Raw genomic sequence first — 18,140 nt, 5'->3', positions numbered from 1 at the left:
CTGACAACCATTTAGGCCTAAACCTTGAACAATATTTCTTAGTTGGTATGTAAAGCCTGGTAGCCTCCAAGATTAGTTCCTTGAATGCTTCCCATTTTGAGTTTGCTGTTGGTAACATCATCAGTTGGTCCCACTGTATAGAATTTAAATACTGTCTCAGACCATCATAGTCGCCTTTACAAAAACAAAAACCCTTCCCTTTACCTCTGATGGTAGTTACCTCCTTGAGTAAATCCCACTTCAACACACTGTGATCACTGCCACCTAGTGGTTCAATTATCTGCCGATTCTTAATGCATGAAGAATCACTACTGATAATCAGATCAAGAGTATTGCTCCCTCTTGTTGCCTCACGAACATGCTGATGTAGAAAACAATCATCCAATAAATCCACAAAAGCCTTGCTAGCGTGCGAGTGACCAACCCACAAATTCTAGTCAATATCTGGGAAATTAAAATCCCCCATTATAAGACTCTCTGATTTACTGGCCCACTCTATTTCCCTGTACAATATCTTATTATACTCATCAGAGTCATTAGGCCTATAGCACACTCCTACTCTCAATTTTGATTCCCCTATGCTTATGTCACACCAAACTGACTCGACACTGCCCTGTCCATCGATGTCGACTGGCTTCACTTCCTTGGACTTTATGTGTTTCTTAACTAATAGCATAACCCCTCCTCCCCTCCTGTCCTGTCTATCCTTTCTATACACATTGTATTCCCCAAATTCCAGTTCCGCATTCCTTATATCTGTGTGACATCACGTCTCTGATATCCCAACAATATCTGCCTTTGATGTTTTGAGCAATACCTCAAATTCATCAAATTTATTTACCAAACTCCTAGCATTGGTGTACACGCAGGTATACATGCACCTGTTTCTATTCTTGGCTACCCTAACACAACCCATGTGTTTACTTGTACCGCAATGACTCCCAGCAGTCTCTGAAATATCCTGCATCTTGTTTTTCAGGCTTCTGCTCATTTCAATAGAAGCAGTGCAAGAATCACTTCCACCTCTGCCAGTGGCTACTGTTAATCTATTAGTCCTTGTTTGGTCAATATTACTTAGGTTTGTTGTTATTAGAGAGCCCAAGTATACAAATTTTTGTACTTGTTCTATTTGTTGATTTTGTATGTCTTCTATGTTTTTTCCAATTTGCATTACTTTGGTTTTATTTATATTAATATTAATTCCATAATTGTTGCTTGCTTTATCCATGTTTGTTAATATTTCTTTTAGTTGTTCTTTGGTTTCTGTTAAAATCACAATATCATCTGCATATTTTGTATGGTTTATATTTTTTTCATTTATTATTGTGTCTCTTTTTTCTTCAATTTATTTCATTTCATTAGTTCTTCTAGGTAGATATTAAATAGATATGGACGTAAAGGGCATCCCTGCATGACTCCTTTCTCTATTTCAAATTTCTCTGTTTTAAGGTTGTTGAATTTTACTATTGCTCTTGTATTTTTGTAGAAATTGTTTACAAACATGATTATTTCATGATCAAATGGGATTTTTTGTAGTTGCTTCATTAAATTTTCTCTGTTTACAGAGTCAAATGCCTGCTTGAAATTGATAAAGCACAGATAAAGGTTTCTTCTTATTCCAATATTTTTCTGCAATGATGTTTAGTGTGAATATTTGGTCTATTGTTGAACTGTCTTTTCTAAATCCTGCTTGTTCTTCCCCTATTGTTTCTTCATATGTTTTAAGTATCCTATTTTGTAAGATCCTTATAAATATTTTATATATATGGTTTCAAAGGGTAATGGGTTTATAATTCTGACAGTTTTCTTTATCTCCTTTTTTTGTGTATAGGTAATTCCACTTTTCCAGTCTTCTGGTATATCACCTGTAAATAAAATTAGATTAAACAATTGTGTGAAGTGTTTTAACATTGCATCGCCTCCAAATTTCCATAGCTCTGCTTGGATACCATCGTTTCCGGGTGCCTTGTCATTCTTCATTTGGCTAATTGCTTTCTGAACTTCTTTTGTTATCAAGGGTGCTTTATCTCTTCTATCATCTAAGGCAAGATTTTTTTTTTCCTTCCCCTTTAAACAGGGTTTGGTAACATTCTTTCCATATTTTTTTAATTTCTTGCTTGTTTCCTGTTTTTATTTTTCATCGTCAGTGTTTTCGGGATGTATGTTTTAGAGAGTTCCTTTATGACCCGGTAAGTTGTTTTAGAGTAGTGATGTTTATTTGCCTCTTTGCACTGCTTCACTTTATCTTCCAACCATTTCCTTTTAGCAGCTTTACTAGGTTGTCTATTTTGTTTTTTAGGGTTTTATATTTTTTCCTTTTTTCTTGACTATTTTCTTTGTTTAGGAGGTTTTTCATTTGTCTTTTTTCTGTCCATACATCTAAAATTTCTGCTGTAATCCAAGGATTATTTAGTTTTGGTTTTGTTCCCAAGGTTTCTAAGGCTGCATCTTTAGTCATTTGTTTAGTTTTCGCCCATATATTTTCCACAGATAATGAATAGTTTATATCTTTTAATTTTTCTTGTAGTGTTTTCCCATAAATTTCCTTTATTTTGTCTTCTTCAAATCATGATATATTTAATGTTGCTCTATTGTCCTTTGGCTTCATATTTTTAAATTTCCATTTAATTGTTGTGCTGAAAAATGCATGCAATGCATATAAATTATCACCCGAAATAGAAACCTATGGTAGATATAAGCTAGTCCGTAATCAAGTCGTAAAGCATGTTTTCTGAGCAGGCACTGAAAGTTTTAATGCCATTTAATTCGACTTACTTGTGTGAGGCTGGATTTTCAGCGATGACTGCAATGAAAAATAAATATAGAACTTCAATGAATACTGAATCAGATCTTTGACTGAGACACTCATCAATCCAGATATCCATTCACTAGTAAAAGCGAAACAGATTCAGCCATCGCATTAGATCTAGTAGCAAACAATGATATTTTTTTTTGGAATATAAATGATGGAAAGTAGAAATCTGGTGTGTTTTCTTATCTTGATTTTGTTATCTTCTTTTCTTATTTGGATATATTATACTGCTGGCTTTTGAATTTAAATATTTGCCTTCATCTGGAAAATTTATTATTCAAAATAGATGTATTTCCTTCTGTAATTGTGGATTGTATGTAAACTGACATTTCAAAAAAAAAAAAAAAAAAAAAATTGTTAATTAGACGATTTTGTTTTTGTTATTAAAATTATAGTTTGTTAATAAAAATTATAACTGTGCTGAATTAATGTGTTTAAATAATTTTAAATTGCTTAACAATCTTGTTAACTTTTAATTTATTAAAAAAGGAACCATTACTATTATAACAATTAGTGTTTAATTTAATATGTAGTAAATTTGATAGTTTTAAGAAATGAGAAAATTAAGTAAAGAGGAAATGTTTAAACCACATGTTATGTGAAAATATAAAAACATCATCTATAAATTGTACTTTCTTAATTAATAAATAAGTTTTTCTGTTTTTAGAAGAATAGCTTGGTTTTGCTTACCTAATTATTTATGTGACTTTTCAAAACAGACTTATGTACTCATTAATACAGGCTTATAAAGGTTGGGAACCTCTGGTGTAGATGATTTTTTTGTGACAGAGTGATAATGTATCAGATGTGTCAGGTAAGAATAAGATCCATATGATGAAAATTTTATTGAAATTAGAGAGGACAATATAAGAGACATTTTGTTATCCAATAGTGAATTTTTGGATATGTAACCATGTTTTTGGTAGAATGTATTGGTATGATAAGTGTATTGTATATTGAATTTTACTATTTAATATAATCTATTTATAACCTTATACATGTGTTTTTTATTTTTAAAAAAGATTTTAAATATGTAGTATCACTCCCATTTGCTATAGATTTTTAGGTTCAGATTCTAGGCCTGCATATAAGTCAACCCGTGATTTTAAGGTCACATTTCAAAACTTCATGTCTCGACTTATATGCTCACTAATACAGAGTCATAATAAATAATAAAGTAGCCATTAATAACATTAATAAATAGTTATAATAAAATAATAATAAATAATATTAATAAAATAATTTAACATGCAAGTGTGTTCTGTGGAGTATGCATTATGTATAAATCTACCATAGATGGGCTCTATAGAGTAAGTAAAGTGCAGCCATTATCAACCCACTGCAGGGTGGAAGCCTCCTCAACAATTCATGCTGAGGGCTCTATAGAGTAGCCCCCACATACACACAATATTGAACTAAATTAAAAACAGATATGCAGGAAGAGCCAAGTAAGATATAAATACAAAGAAAAAACAGTGTTTAATTACAACAACAAAAGACTGAGGGGAGGGAAATAAATTAATAATGTTTAGAGGAATATACTCTTAAATCAAATTTAAAAATTACAACCAACTAATTTAATCCAATATCATCACTTTAATCCAACAAAAAGCAGTTAGTAAATTTTTGCTTTACTATATTTTCTCACTCTGATGAAATCAAATTTGCATTCCAAAGAAGTAGCAAGTTCTAGGTAATAGCCAGAGAGCTGGCCAAAGTAGTAGAACTCCAAGTGCCAGCTTCTTAGTGATCAGGTATTTCTTCAGTGAAAGACCAAAATTTTCAATTGCCCATTCAATAAACAGCTGCTTGGGTCATCCGTCCCTTGCAGCTGGACTTTCAGTAGACCTCTATTCACCTCTAATAACCTTTTGCTGCTTAAATATCCTGGGATTTTTAGAGTGTACAGAGTCATGGGCTTTAATTTAATTTAATTTAATTTAATTTAAATTAAATTAAATTTAAGTCACCAGAAGCATTAACACCAAGAAATAAGGTTAACCCCACCTTTCATAGGCATATGCTCTGGCAAAGCAACTTCATCCTTAGTTAAGTGGGTTCTCTTTGGCATCTTCTTCCAAAAGAGGTTTAATCCACATTATACACTTGGTGAGGAAGACAGCCTTCCTCTTCCATCACTCACAAAACTCAGCCTTAAATTTGTCTGCTACCTCTTCATCTACACTTGCAACTTCACCATGCCTCACTACACTTTTAACTTCAGATCTTTTTTTAAAATTCTCAAACCACTGCTTATTAGCTCTAAAGTTTTCAAAATGGGAATCAAATGATTAAAGAACGTCGTGTTTTAAGTCATCATAAATGATTTTAACCCTAGCAAAAATAAATTGAACAATTAAAGTGTTTTTCACAAATCCATAACATTAATAAGTTTTCCAATTCTTATTTATTTCCTCCCTTTGCAAACTCTGGTAGAAGCATCCTTCAATTTCACTGTTTTAAAAGTATTCATATGTTTAAAGGTTGTCAGAATTATGGATTGCATAAGGCCATATTCACTCACAAGTGCACTTACCTGATTGCTACATTCATACTTTGAGATAATTTCTTGCTTCTTTTGAATAAAAGTTGATTTCCTACCTTTCTTTTCTTTTCTTTCATGCAACCTTTTGGGGCTACAACTATTGCTTTAATTTTAAAAAAACTGGACAAAATTATGAAAATCAGAGAAAAAAAGATAAAAATTTGTGCAATCAACACAATTACAGATGTTTGCAATGCAAAGGCAAAGTACAAACAGCAAGATGGACTCCAAGAAATAAACACACAACCACATAACTTTAGAGCACTGTGAGTGGCCAAAACTAATACTGGTTAGTATTAGTATTTCCATATGATGCAAGGAAGCCTAAGGCTTATGCTGCACCAGCCAAAAAAAAAAAAAAAAAAAAAGAAAAAAAAAAGTAAAATAGTATATAAAATAAATAAACAACATATGCATTTCCCTCCTCCTGTAGGTGACTATCCAGCTCACCTTTGAATTTCCCCAAACTGTAACTTATTCCAGCGAGTGAGTGAGTGAGTGTGACAGAGAGAGGTTTTTATTCCTGTGATTTTTTTTTACTTTAATCCTGACACTTAATCTAGAACAAATTTGCTGAGCCATGCCTATTAATAATTATTTTACAAACACATATTCACACAAGATGAAGATATTCTTACCTTTTTGGCATTTGGACTTTTTAATTTCTCTTCTCGTAATATATCGACAGCAAAATCTGGAAACTCTTTCCTAAAATCACTATAAATTACATCATCATATTGAGTAAGTTTCAGGGTCCTCGGGTCCACTGTGCACAACAACTGAAAAAATTAATTAATACATTCATTTTTCTAACTGAATACATTGTAAATTGAAAAATCAATTTCACTCAAAAAACAACCTAACAATGTATTAAAAACAAAGGGTATGGTTTGCTTTTTAGTTATATATCCTATGAGTTTACACTTATCCATAAAAAAAAAAAGAAGAAGAAAATCCATGCAAATCACACATGGATTAAGAAGACAAAATCAGATGGAAAAAGGACAGACACAGAATGACACAAAATACCAACACAAAGGAAATACCAAGGTTACATGAAATGTCATGTAACCTTGTCCGTTATAAAGTTTTTTTAATGAAAAATCTCTATTTTCCATTAAAAAACTTTATAACAGAGGCTAACAACTTATTCTACAGGAAAACTATTCTTGGTAAAAGCAATGCCACTAAAATGTAACTTGTATTAACAGCCAGTTGTATACATGTGTTGCAGTTGACAACACATGTATACAACTATAAATACATGTATACTATATAAAGTCTGGATGACAGTTAACAATATCAAAATACAGGCTACAGTTACTTTCTGTATCATTCAAGTGAATCACACAGAAAACAACTGTAGATACATGCTAAGGATTCCTGCATAGATTTAGAATTGATTGTTCAGGTAAGTAAGAGAAAAATTTGTCTAATATCAGGCTGTAGGAAATCCGATTTTCTTATTTTATACTATGAGATGTTGATCCAAGTGTGGTCTACAATGATGGCTTTATTGAAGTTCAAAAAATAATAATAATAATAATTATTATTATTATTATTATTATTATTATTATATTAACAATATAATTATAATACAATTTTAATATAAAAAACTGTTATTGTAATAATAAATAATTATAAAAATTTTCACTTCAATTGTTTATTTGCCTTAATATACATCCTAATTTTGGTAGTACTGTTCTTTTTTTTGAGGTTAAGATAGGTAGGTATCATGGCGAGGTCCAATCTTCCTTATATTTCAAAGGGTACAAGCTTTAAAATGGTGTTTGCAGGCCAGCTCCTAGATAGTCCACAGGATTGAACCTATTGATAACTCTTTAGGCAGCATCCGGATCAACTACTGTATTCCTTGCTGACTCTATTCTGGTGGATAGTGAATGGAGGGAGTCAAAAAAGTGTGTATGCAGGAGACATATCCAAAAATTTCATATAAATTTCAATAAATGTAAGTCTACTCTTACATTTATGTCCTAGTTCCAATATTTGCAAAGCTGAAGTCTCTTGATAAGAGTACCTTTTGTGCCCTGATTAATCTTGTTCCAACAGATCTACTTCTTAAGATGCCACTTATCCCCTCTTAGTGGCATCTCAGAAGACAAGTTCTGCATCTCCTCTGAATGGTACCATGTTTCTAATGACCCTTAAACATCTGCTACTGATAACAACTACTTCAAGTTTGTAAAATTTATGTACTATACTTCTGACATTAGTGTACAATCAAGTTCATGTATGCCTGTTTTAGGGTCATCAAAAATATAGATTTCTGATGGTCATCAGATTCTCATAGCTTGCTTTCCAGGCTGTTGCACGTCCCAATAGAAGCAGTGCAAGGATCACTTTCATCTCTGCTTACAGTTAGTATTAATCTATTAATTAGTGTAATCCCCCTCCCCACATGTTAGCAGTTTTCCAATCCACTTAACACTGCCTTGATAGCATCAGCAAAGGTTCTTGCACCCCCATCTATTTAAGTATATCTCATCACTGTAAAAAAAGTCTCTCCTATTAACAAGCAGAAACCATGCTGGGAAAAATTCTACCTTGTGAGCCTTCCACAGTCTCACAGGGCCAAACTGACTGACAAGGTTCTCATGTACTTCCTCCTGTCTAATTCCAGACACTTAAATTTAATCATAACTCCCAGCCTTTTCACATCATTACTACATATCTGTAAAGTAAATTTTTAGATCACCTGTTCTTAATATTGTGAGTAACTAAAAGATGCTTCCATTTAAAACTAATTTGCAAATAATAAACCACATAAATTCTATAGTGCACATACTAATTAGAAGCAGGTTGGAAATTGTTGCCTAATACAAAGGTTATGAACTAAGGCATTCTTTTCAGTTCACTGACTGAAAAGAATATCTTGGAATAGAATCAGAACACGATTTGCACCTTATGAGTGGCTAGTTGATCATCTAAATCATCATTGCAAAATAAAACATGATAAATAGTATCACAGAAATGACTAAATTGAGATCAGTCATTGCACTATCAAAGTTACTTCTTTTACAATGGCATTTTAAAATGTTAAAAAAGACTGAAGTTTAATGCGTCTAAATGTAAGCTTTGCACCTAGGGAACAGAAATCCAAGAGTTACTTATAAAATGGAGGACTGGAGTTAAAAGTGGTCCAGGAACAAAAAAAGGTTTAGGTATTACAAGTCAGTCAGATATGAAATTTTCTATGTAGTGTAAACGGGTGCCAAGAAAGGCATATGGTGCCTTGTCTATGATACAGAACCTTCTCAAGTAGAGAAAAGGATGTTATCCCTTTGTATAAAACAATGGTGAAATCACATTTAGAATATTGTGTTTGAGTCTGGAGGCCACACCTACATAATGACATCGAACTTCTAGGAAGAGGTCAGAGGAGCAACCAGATTGGTAAGGGGTGCTAATCGATATCCATATGAAGAACTGCTTAAAAGTGCAGACTACAAAGCTGGGGAACTAGACTTCTTGGCGGGGTGTGGGGGGGGTCCAAAAAAAAAAGTGAAACTCGCTTGGTGACTATCCACTCATTCCAAATTTATGCACTTCCTTTCAAATATTGGGAATAAATACATGGAACTTTAACAAGTATTTCCAACTGTATCTCTCACTCACCTGAAAAGGACATGGCCTCCTTTGTTGATTACAGATTAAAAACAAAATTCTGTAATCTCATTTTTGAAAATTTTTATACCATTTAGCATAGAGACAACTGCAAATTATACTCCCATCCCCTCTTTAACAGCCATGTCCGAAGTGGGACTGATGGTTACCACACTGGTAAATATAAGTCTGCCCAAAGCCAAAGATGGCCAAATGGTAAAAATCTAACCTAATCTTTTTTTAACCACAAACAACGATACAAGACATCGAACAAACTATCCAATAACAAGTAACAAATGATAGTGACCTAAACTCCACCTGAGTCATTAATGCTACTTACAAAAAAAAACAAACAATGAAATTAAAATATTAAAAGTTAAATCTTTATTAAAAATCAAATATGTAAGACAGGTATTGTCAAAATATATATGTAATGATAATATATAATATGTAATACAAAATATATGTAATACCTGTCTTACAAATATGTAAGACAGGTATTGTCAAAATATAGTTTTGTACAAGGTGACTCTTGTCACCTTGTACAAAACTGCTTACTACATCAAGCAATGAGAATAGTGCTACTCAGTCTCACATACTCAGCCATCCTTCTGAGCAGCATACACTACAACACAAACAAATGCTTCTGGTGGCTCATACTTGAGTGATCACCTTCAGTATATTAAGCATTCATAGTATTTGGGACCTTTTATACATGGGAATGTACCCAGAGTTACTAACAGTCCCACTGGTGTAAAGGTGCAAGAAGAGGATTCAGCCAACACATGACAATTGAAAATTTACAAAAGTTGACCACCTCTACTAATAGGTGAGACCTGTGTATCAGCACCAACAAAATTTTAGATTTTCAGGTGATTAAAGATGGCCGAAAGCCTTTAACTGGCCGGCACTGCTAGAAAAACAAGGTGGTTCCCAAATATTTCACCTTCCATTGGAATAAAACAGAGAAAACCATGATTCTAAACTGTAACTATTCTCTCACTGCTACCAGTCTAATACCCATATGCTTTAAACAAATCGCATCTTTTTGCTGTTTGTAGTAAGAGTGGCAGTTTCCACAGATACCCCTTGCCCACAGCTGATTCTTACATACAGGAGTGGAAATGAGCCTAAAATGTTTGCATTCAAACTAATCATCAACTGGGAATATTCTTTATGTTCAATTCTTGTTTTTTTTTTTAAATTCTCAGCTAAGATTGAGATATTCTCAATCATAGCATTATTGTGGGATTAATATGCTGAACATATTTTCCATTCCAATTCTGACAGATTGAACACATTTGCAAATGGAGAGATCCTACAAGGCAATATAAAGCTATTATGGCAATAGAATCTAATAAGTTCTAACAAGATTTATAATGATTAGTAATACTCACATTGAAATAAACTTCCATATGTTCAATAGCTTTATTGGCCCAGAGCATTTCCACAGCTGGCTACAAAAAATAAAACAAAATCATATGATTTGACCTATAATTATTTTATCTTTTATCAATAAGAAAAATTCTATGTTCAATACAGACTATTTGTCAATAACTCACAGCAGATATATCCAGCAACAGTTGGATTAAATTACCTTGCCAAACTTTTGAATACTCCAGATTTCTGAAACCTAATACTGTAAAGCTCCACTGGTAGTAAAGTACATAAATCATTAACTACTGTAGAAAAATTATGGAATGTTCTGACAGAGCAGCAAAGAAACGGTGCCACTACATCAAACATACACAGAGAAATCGGTAAGTAAATCACAAAGTACAAGGGGAAAAAAAATTTAACATAGCATTTATTTTTCAACATAATCACGAGGAACATTTATACACTTATCTCACTGATAAATCAACTGGAAACCCACTATTTAAAAAAATATATATATAATTTGCTGTTGTAACCAGTGACATACTTTTCAACCTCCACATCATTAGAAAAACATTTGACTGTTGTTTAAGTGAACCAAATAAATGAAAATCACTAGTGGCAAAGCCGGAGCTTTAGGGTGGATGAGCCAGAAGTATAGCATGAAGAAGCTACAGATTGTAAAGATAAATTATTGAAATTAGAAATATTAAAACTATGAAATAATTACAGTCTTATCTATAACCTAATTAACAGCATTGATGCTGTTAAACAGGTTGCAGATAAGGCAAGGTGCTATTCTGCTCCTATAAACCTAATCATTCTTATTTCAAAACAATTTTCAGCCATAATAGCAATCAATTATTGAAATATTATCCTTTTTTGAGTTCACCAATGCTGATGTCCCTTGGAGAGATAGTGCTTTTGAGCTCCCTGTTTCTATTTTGTGGTGTTTTATATTATTTAAGTAGCATTTGTTCTTTTGTGGCGTGGGCATATGTCTCTTTGGGCAAGGAGCCATGAATTCACTCCTCCAAAGGTGGGTGTTGCTTTAGTCTTTCCCTCTCTTCTCTAATTTCATTTTTAAATAGAAGTGATTAGGTTTCTGGGAGCAGAATAGAACCTTCCATTATCAATAACCCTATTAACATCATTAGTTTGCTACAACTATTTTGTGGTTTAAATGTTTTCTACTTTCAATTCAATAGATTTCGTAATACAACCACATTTCCACCCCCCATAATAATTATTAAAGATAAAATTATCCAGTGTGATATCCATTTGTGTTGCAAATGTGCTGGAAGCACAGTACAGCATGGTCAACTACTGCTCAAAGATATGAGTTACTGGGAATGGCAGCAACATGCTTCATGATGCTTTCCTTCAAGTAAGACAGAGCCTGAATATTGATTTGATAAGCCCTTCCTTGAGATATCCCCATAACCAGAAGTCACAAAATTAAAGTCGACAGAGCAAGCTGGCCATGTATTGACAGAACAATGTGGTCATTATCACATGATCCAAAGTCATATTTGCTTTACCATCCAAGAAACAGTGATGGTGCTCCATTTTGCATAAAAAGAGATGTCTTGAAGAACAAAAATCATATAATACTGGAGAACATTATAGTAACTTCCTCCCAAAAATAATATACGTTTTGGGATCATGCTCAAACCTTAAAGTAGAATGGCTCAATTATGAATCCTTCTGTGAGCCCACTCCAAATAGTAAACATATGGGCAATGAAGAGCAAGCTTCATTGATAACTTGTAGAAGTGATATTCTCCATATCCAATATTCACAATGCAACAATGAGTATTCACAATGCAACTTACCAGAAATAAATCTTATCAGTCCATAAGAAATTCAGAGGCCACATGTTGTCCAATTTCCATCTAAGCTGGCAGCTGTATAGTGAAATTAGTATGCATTTGAAAATCATGTATAACCAATGCAAGGAAACCATTGTGGAAGAGCAAAGCACTTTGTGGACTGATGCCCACAGAACATCTAGTTGTCACGATATTATTTCAACCCTATATATGTCATATTACTTTGAACAAATGCAATTTGATAGGTCCCCCACTTTTGTTGCCCCACACTGACCTTTTAAATTCCCAAAACTATTAGCTTCACCCACCCATGGAAACTTATTCTCATAATTAACAACTTGTGGTTGAAATAAATCTTTGTACAATGCAATTTATAACACTTTCCCTGTTAATTTCAATTGATAGCTATTAGTTCTAGCATAATTTATAGCTATGAAATTTCATATTAGCTATGTTCATATTACTACCCCCCCCAACTCAGTGCCTTATAGTCTTCAATTAGATCTTCTATAAGGTATTTAGTTTCAAATCTCTGCAGCTCACATATTCAGTCATTCCCCATATGTACACCTTTTCCAATCGCACAGTGCTTTATGCCAGTCTTTTAGACACTTCAAGGAACACTGTGTCTTATTTTAGCTATGGTACCACTGGCAACAGCAATAACAATTTTATTAAAAGAGCGGCTAGGTGGTGTCTATTTTTTGCTGGTAGTTACAGACAAAATACGTATTTCTTTGAATTTCCTCACCATTTCTAACAATCCATTTTGGGAAAGGCCTCCTTTGTAGGCACAATTAGCATGCATGCATAAAGTGCCTACTGTCGTTACCTATTGTCTGTCTGTCCACATATACTGGTGTGCAAAATTTAAGGACCAGTCAGGTTTTCACCTGTAGCTTCTCATAGGAGTGGCCTGGATATGGAAAAAGCATACCAAAGAAACCTCATTGGGTACAGAAATGATGAAGGACACAACACTGACACGACAACAGAAACAAAAGAGCACAGAGGGACTTTATTCAAAAATGACAACATAGCACTGGCTGCAAAGATACAGATGCATCACTGCTAAAGATGGAACAAAGGGAAGAGGTGGTCCTCAGTAGGAGATATGGCCAATATGGCCACCCCCTAATGTCAATGCAGGCTTTGCACTGTCTGTCCATACTTAGAACAATGTTGTTGATAAGTTCTTGCGGTAACATCGTCCATTCCTCTGTCAGCACCATCTTCAGCTGGTGAACAATTTCTGGTGGGTGTGGACGTGCCAATAGGCATCTCCCCAAAGCATCCCACATGTGTTCGATGGGATTTAGATCGGTGAAAAGGGCAGGCCAATCCATACGAACAATGTCCTCACTTTCCAAAAGCATATCAACAGCTGCAGTGTGTTGGGGTGTGGCGTTATCATCCATAAACACGAACTCAGGGGCCAATGGCACCTCGAAACAGTCACACATGGGGAAGGATTACTTCAGTACAGTTAACTAACTGGTTAGAGTACCACTTTCCAGTATCTGGAGTTGTGTACTTCCCTCCAAGATAACGCCTCCCCAGACGAGAACGCCTCAACTGCCATATCGATCCCTTTCAGTGATGTTTGTGGGGTGATATCATGTGCCTACCTCTTGCCAGATTAGCTGACGTCCAGAATTGCTGCTGAGACTGAATCTACTCTCATCAGTAAAGAGTACCTTAAGTAAAGATTTTGTGGTTGTAACCTTTAAAAATAGTGCTGGTCCTTAAGTTTTGCACACCAGTGTATAATAATTGAACTCCCAGTAGAAGGATTTTCATAAAATTTAATATTTTGCTCTTTTAGAAAGATCTGTCAAGCTATTCCATATTTCATTAAAATTGGACCAATATAAATCTGGTAATTATTATTTCCTTGTCTGTCCACCTATATGTAATAACTCAACTCTCGGTGAATGCACTTTCACGAAATTTTATATTTGGCATCTCAGAACAACTTGTAAAGCATTCCCAAATTCTTGAAATAGGACCAAGATAAATCCAGCAATTACTATTTCTTTCTTTTTTTTTATGCATATCACACAAGCAATCAATATATCATATTTTGCAGATGAACTGGATATTACACTTGTTGCTGATTGGAAGAATAAATGGGCAATATGGCAAATATACAGAAACGAAATGCTCTCTGTATGCACATAAAAGTTGCTCTTTGATCTTGTTTGCGTTTTTTAAAATATAAATCATGAATTTCCAATGTATCTAACATTAGCAAATAACATCTCAAATGTAATGAATGTGTAAGTTAACTAACTCATTACATTTTTTAAACAGCTGTACACCCAAAGCACAGCCAAGCCATTACAGCAGGCCCTCGTTATAACGCAGTTCACTCTATGCTGATTCGCTATAACGCTGTCCTTATATTATAACCCATATCTCACTCTAACGCTGTCACAACTCACCATAACGCTCTTTTAGCAGAGTACAGATTAAATTTTTGGCATGTTTAATGAAAACTTTTCACCTGATGTAATCGATAGCTTGAAAATGAATAGAAAAAGAACATTAAAAAGTTTCCCACGCTCACTGAAATTTTCTTCCACGCTAATTTAATTGCAGTACAGTGGCTTGTTACGTAGTTCCGAGATCAACATTTTAAAAACTGATCAAGTATATTGCTTGTAATATTTGCATTATATGCATTTATGAGAAGTCTAGACATCACTCAGTACAATGTTAGGTCATGAACAGTTTACTCGAACATTGTATAATAATTAATGCAATGCAGTTACATTTTCGAAGATGAATAATGGCTGAGAAGAATTAAAAAGCATCGTCTGGACGCGGTATGAAGCCTACTAAGGTAAGAAAAAGACTGAATTTGAAAATTAAATTAGACGTTTTGAAGCAAATAAATTCCATTCAACGATAAAAGAATGTGTGCAATCATTTAGGACTGGCAGATTCAAATGTAAGAACAATTATAAAAAATAAAGAATTAATTTTAGCAACAGGAAAGACAGATATTCCACTGCAAGCAACTAAATTGATTATGGCTAGGCTGGCTGGCTATTATAATTGAATTGGAGAAATTTAAATAATTTTATTGAAGATAATATCCAATGCACAATTCCGTTAAGTTAAAGATTATTAAATAAAAAGCAATTAGTCTATATGATGATTTGAAGAAAGCTCACCTTAAAAAAAAAAAAAAAAATGTTGAACCATTTAAAGCCAGTAAGGGCTGGTTCGATAGATTTAAAATTCAGGGAGAAGCTGTAAGTGCAGATCAAGGAGCTGAAACTTTCAAAAGAGAACTTCTTAAAATTATTGAAGAGAGCTGTTATACTTCTCAACAAATTTTTAACTTATACGAAACAGGACTTTTTTGGAAACAAATGCCTAAAAGAAGTTTCATATCGAAAGAAGAAGAAAACATGCTAGGCTTCAAAGCGGCGAAAGATTGGTTGATTTTATTGTTGAGTGGTAACGGTGCAGGGGATTTTAAAGTAAAACCTGTTTTGGTTTACTAGGAAGAGGGCCAAAGTACAACCCAAAATCGACCAAAGATACAAACACGACAGCTCAGGGCTATGGGATTAATAGATTCATGATTTTAATTGCCATTTTAAGTTTAATTTTGATATGTAATGTAGTTACTAACAACATAATTATATATGTATGTAACAGAGAATATTTTATATGTACAGATTTTTAATATTAAATATTTTGACCGACATTTGGCGTTTTTTCACTATTGTTTATTATTTGTGAGTTGCGGTGGTATAGACCGCGACTCACAAATACATACGTTACATTACAGGAATACAGCGCTCGCTTAACGCTGACTTAGTGCTCTGTTTTTCCAGAATGAATTATCAGCATTAAGCGGGGATCACCTGTACTGCTATTTTGGCAAAAGAGCTTTACCAACAATGTACCAAATCTTTCATATTTAGTAGCATATTGAATTTTGCTACTGTGATCAAATCTAAAACATGTGAATCAATACTAATGTCATAAGATTTAATTTGCTGGCAATGCCAAGATTGTGTTTAATTTTTGAACTGTTTTCCATTTCTATTTTATTTTAATGTTTTTTGTTTTTTTCGTCTTTTGTTTTCATATGGTATAAACACAGTCTATTCCAAATTTTTTCATCTCTGGGAAATTCATAGTGTAAACCATAACTGTTGTTGTTGTTATTTGGTTTTTAGGAGCATTAGCAACTAAAGCCATATTGCTCCAGGGATATGCGGTGGGTCATTCCCTGACCTTTCCGCATCCTCCGTATTTGGCGGTCACAGGCTCAAACCCTGGTCTAATCAAGAAGCGTGTGCTACGCACTGCTGCTCCTGCCCACATGGCTACAGAGGCACCGTAAACTATAACCGTCCACAGATGAAATTTAATTAAAGTGTTTTGAACTCCTATAAATAAAAATACCTAGAGGAGGCCAAAGCAAAGCACTTTAATTATAACCAACCTTTATATATATGTGACCCCAAGAAATACATTCTTTACATTTTTATTATTCATCCTTTTCTTTTATATTCTTTTTACAAAGATTCTTTACAAAAAAAAATGGTAATTATTAAAACTGTTTATTGAGACATAAGTCATCTGAAACTTATAATTCAAAAGTTACCTGTGATAAATATAGTAAGCATGGATGTACATTGTAATGCTGTGTCTATTACCTCATTATAATGAAATTTGAATGGCATGATTTTTTACTTCGAATCTAAATAAACTGTTGAAATCTTGATTAGGGCACTTGAACAATTAACATCTTAAGATGCCGTCATTTGATAAAATTAATTTTGGGTCATTAAGATTCCTGTGGATTTCAGTTTAGTAATTTTGAATAACTCTCAAAACTCTTAGCCATATTCTGATGATTTATAATATTCATATCGTTGATTACTAGGTACTGTGGTAGGTTTTTTTTTTTGGCTCTTTAGGTGCTGAAACGATGATAGAACAGCTAACATCCCATTCTCAACATACACTGTCTTATTGAATTCACATAGGGGATATCTAAACTGATAATTATTTATTATATTTCTCTCTTTTAATAATTTACACTATATTTGGAATCTAAAGATTTAGAGATCCAAAGAACTTTGCATTTTTAGATCAGGTTGTGGCAACATTTTCCACCACATGAGCTTTACATAATGCACAACTGCCGAGTGGGATTGACATGCTGAAGTTAATGACTGTGATGTCAGTGTGAAACCGACATGTGTCCAGATATGTTTTGAAGGGTAATGTAATTTGAAAATTGTATTCATTTCTGCATTCGGTTTCTGCTTTGGACACATTGCTCTCTAATGAGGGAAACCGACTTCTGGCTTTCAAGGGTTTGGGCTTATGCTCAACACAAAAAAGATACCATTATTCCTGATTTGGCTAAATTGCTAATATTATTTTAATATTAATAGTATCACCACAATGGTAAATCCACTATTTAAAATTCAATGCTTGCAAACAATAGACTGCACAGGGTATAGTCCTTCATTCCTCCTGCAGAAAAGCAGTTAAGCTACCAATTTGTAACATGCTACCTCACCTGACATTCCAACTCATCCTATAGGTATTCCAGTGTTCAAACTGGAATTCCCTGCCAGCCATTCCAACTTTTGTACATTGATGTCCATGAAACATTCTCAAATTGCACCAGTGGTACAGCATGGGAAATGTTTTTTTTTTTTTTTTTTAGGAGCAACTTAGACTATATTGTTCTATTGTGTGTTACATCTGTATAAGCATATTTGTTCACAGGCCAATCTGCATGTTGTGAGCAGTGGCGGCTCATGACTGATGTATGGGGGTGCTGCTTCTTAAAGTTACATTAAATTGCCTTGGTTATAAGACATGTAGACATAGATGGTGGTAATAATAATAATAATAATAAGCAAGTTAAAAATACTACAAAAAACGTTAACTGGACACTTACCATTAA

At 33.6% G+C, this 18,140-nt stretch overlaps 1 protein-coding gene across 1 annotated transcript in view; it reads right to left on the bottom strand.

The window, feature by feature from the left end:
* LOC150078292 (DALR anticodon-binding domain-containing protein 3-like) overlaps positions 1-18,140 on the bottom strand; it is a 325,092-nt gene that overhangs the window by 282,556 nt on the left and 24,396 nt on the right. The window contains exons 3-4 of the mRNA XM_090385185.1: positions 10,379-10,438; positions 5,996-6,136 (exon numbers count right to left, since the gene is read on the bottom strand). Coding sequence (XP_090241311.1) covers positions 5,996-6,136; positions 10,379-10,438 — 201 coding nt within the window. The remainder of the gene's footprint in view (positions 1-5,995; positions 6,137-10,378; positions 10,439-18,140) is intronic.

This window comes from Mastigoproctus giganteus, chromosome 11 (assembly GCF_048544385.1).
Source record: "Mastigoproctus giganteus isolate SK-2022 chromosome 11, ASM4854438v1, whole genome shotgun sequence".
In the NCBI taxonomy this organism is placed as follows: domain Eukaryota; kingdom Metazoa; phylum Arthropoda; class Arachnida; order Uropygi; family Thelyphonidae; genus Mastigoproctus; species Mastigoproctus giganteus.
This window is presented reverse-complemented; position numbering and strand designations above follow the sequence as displayed.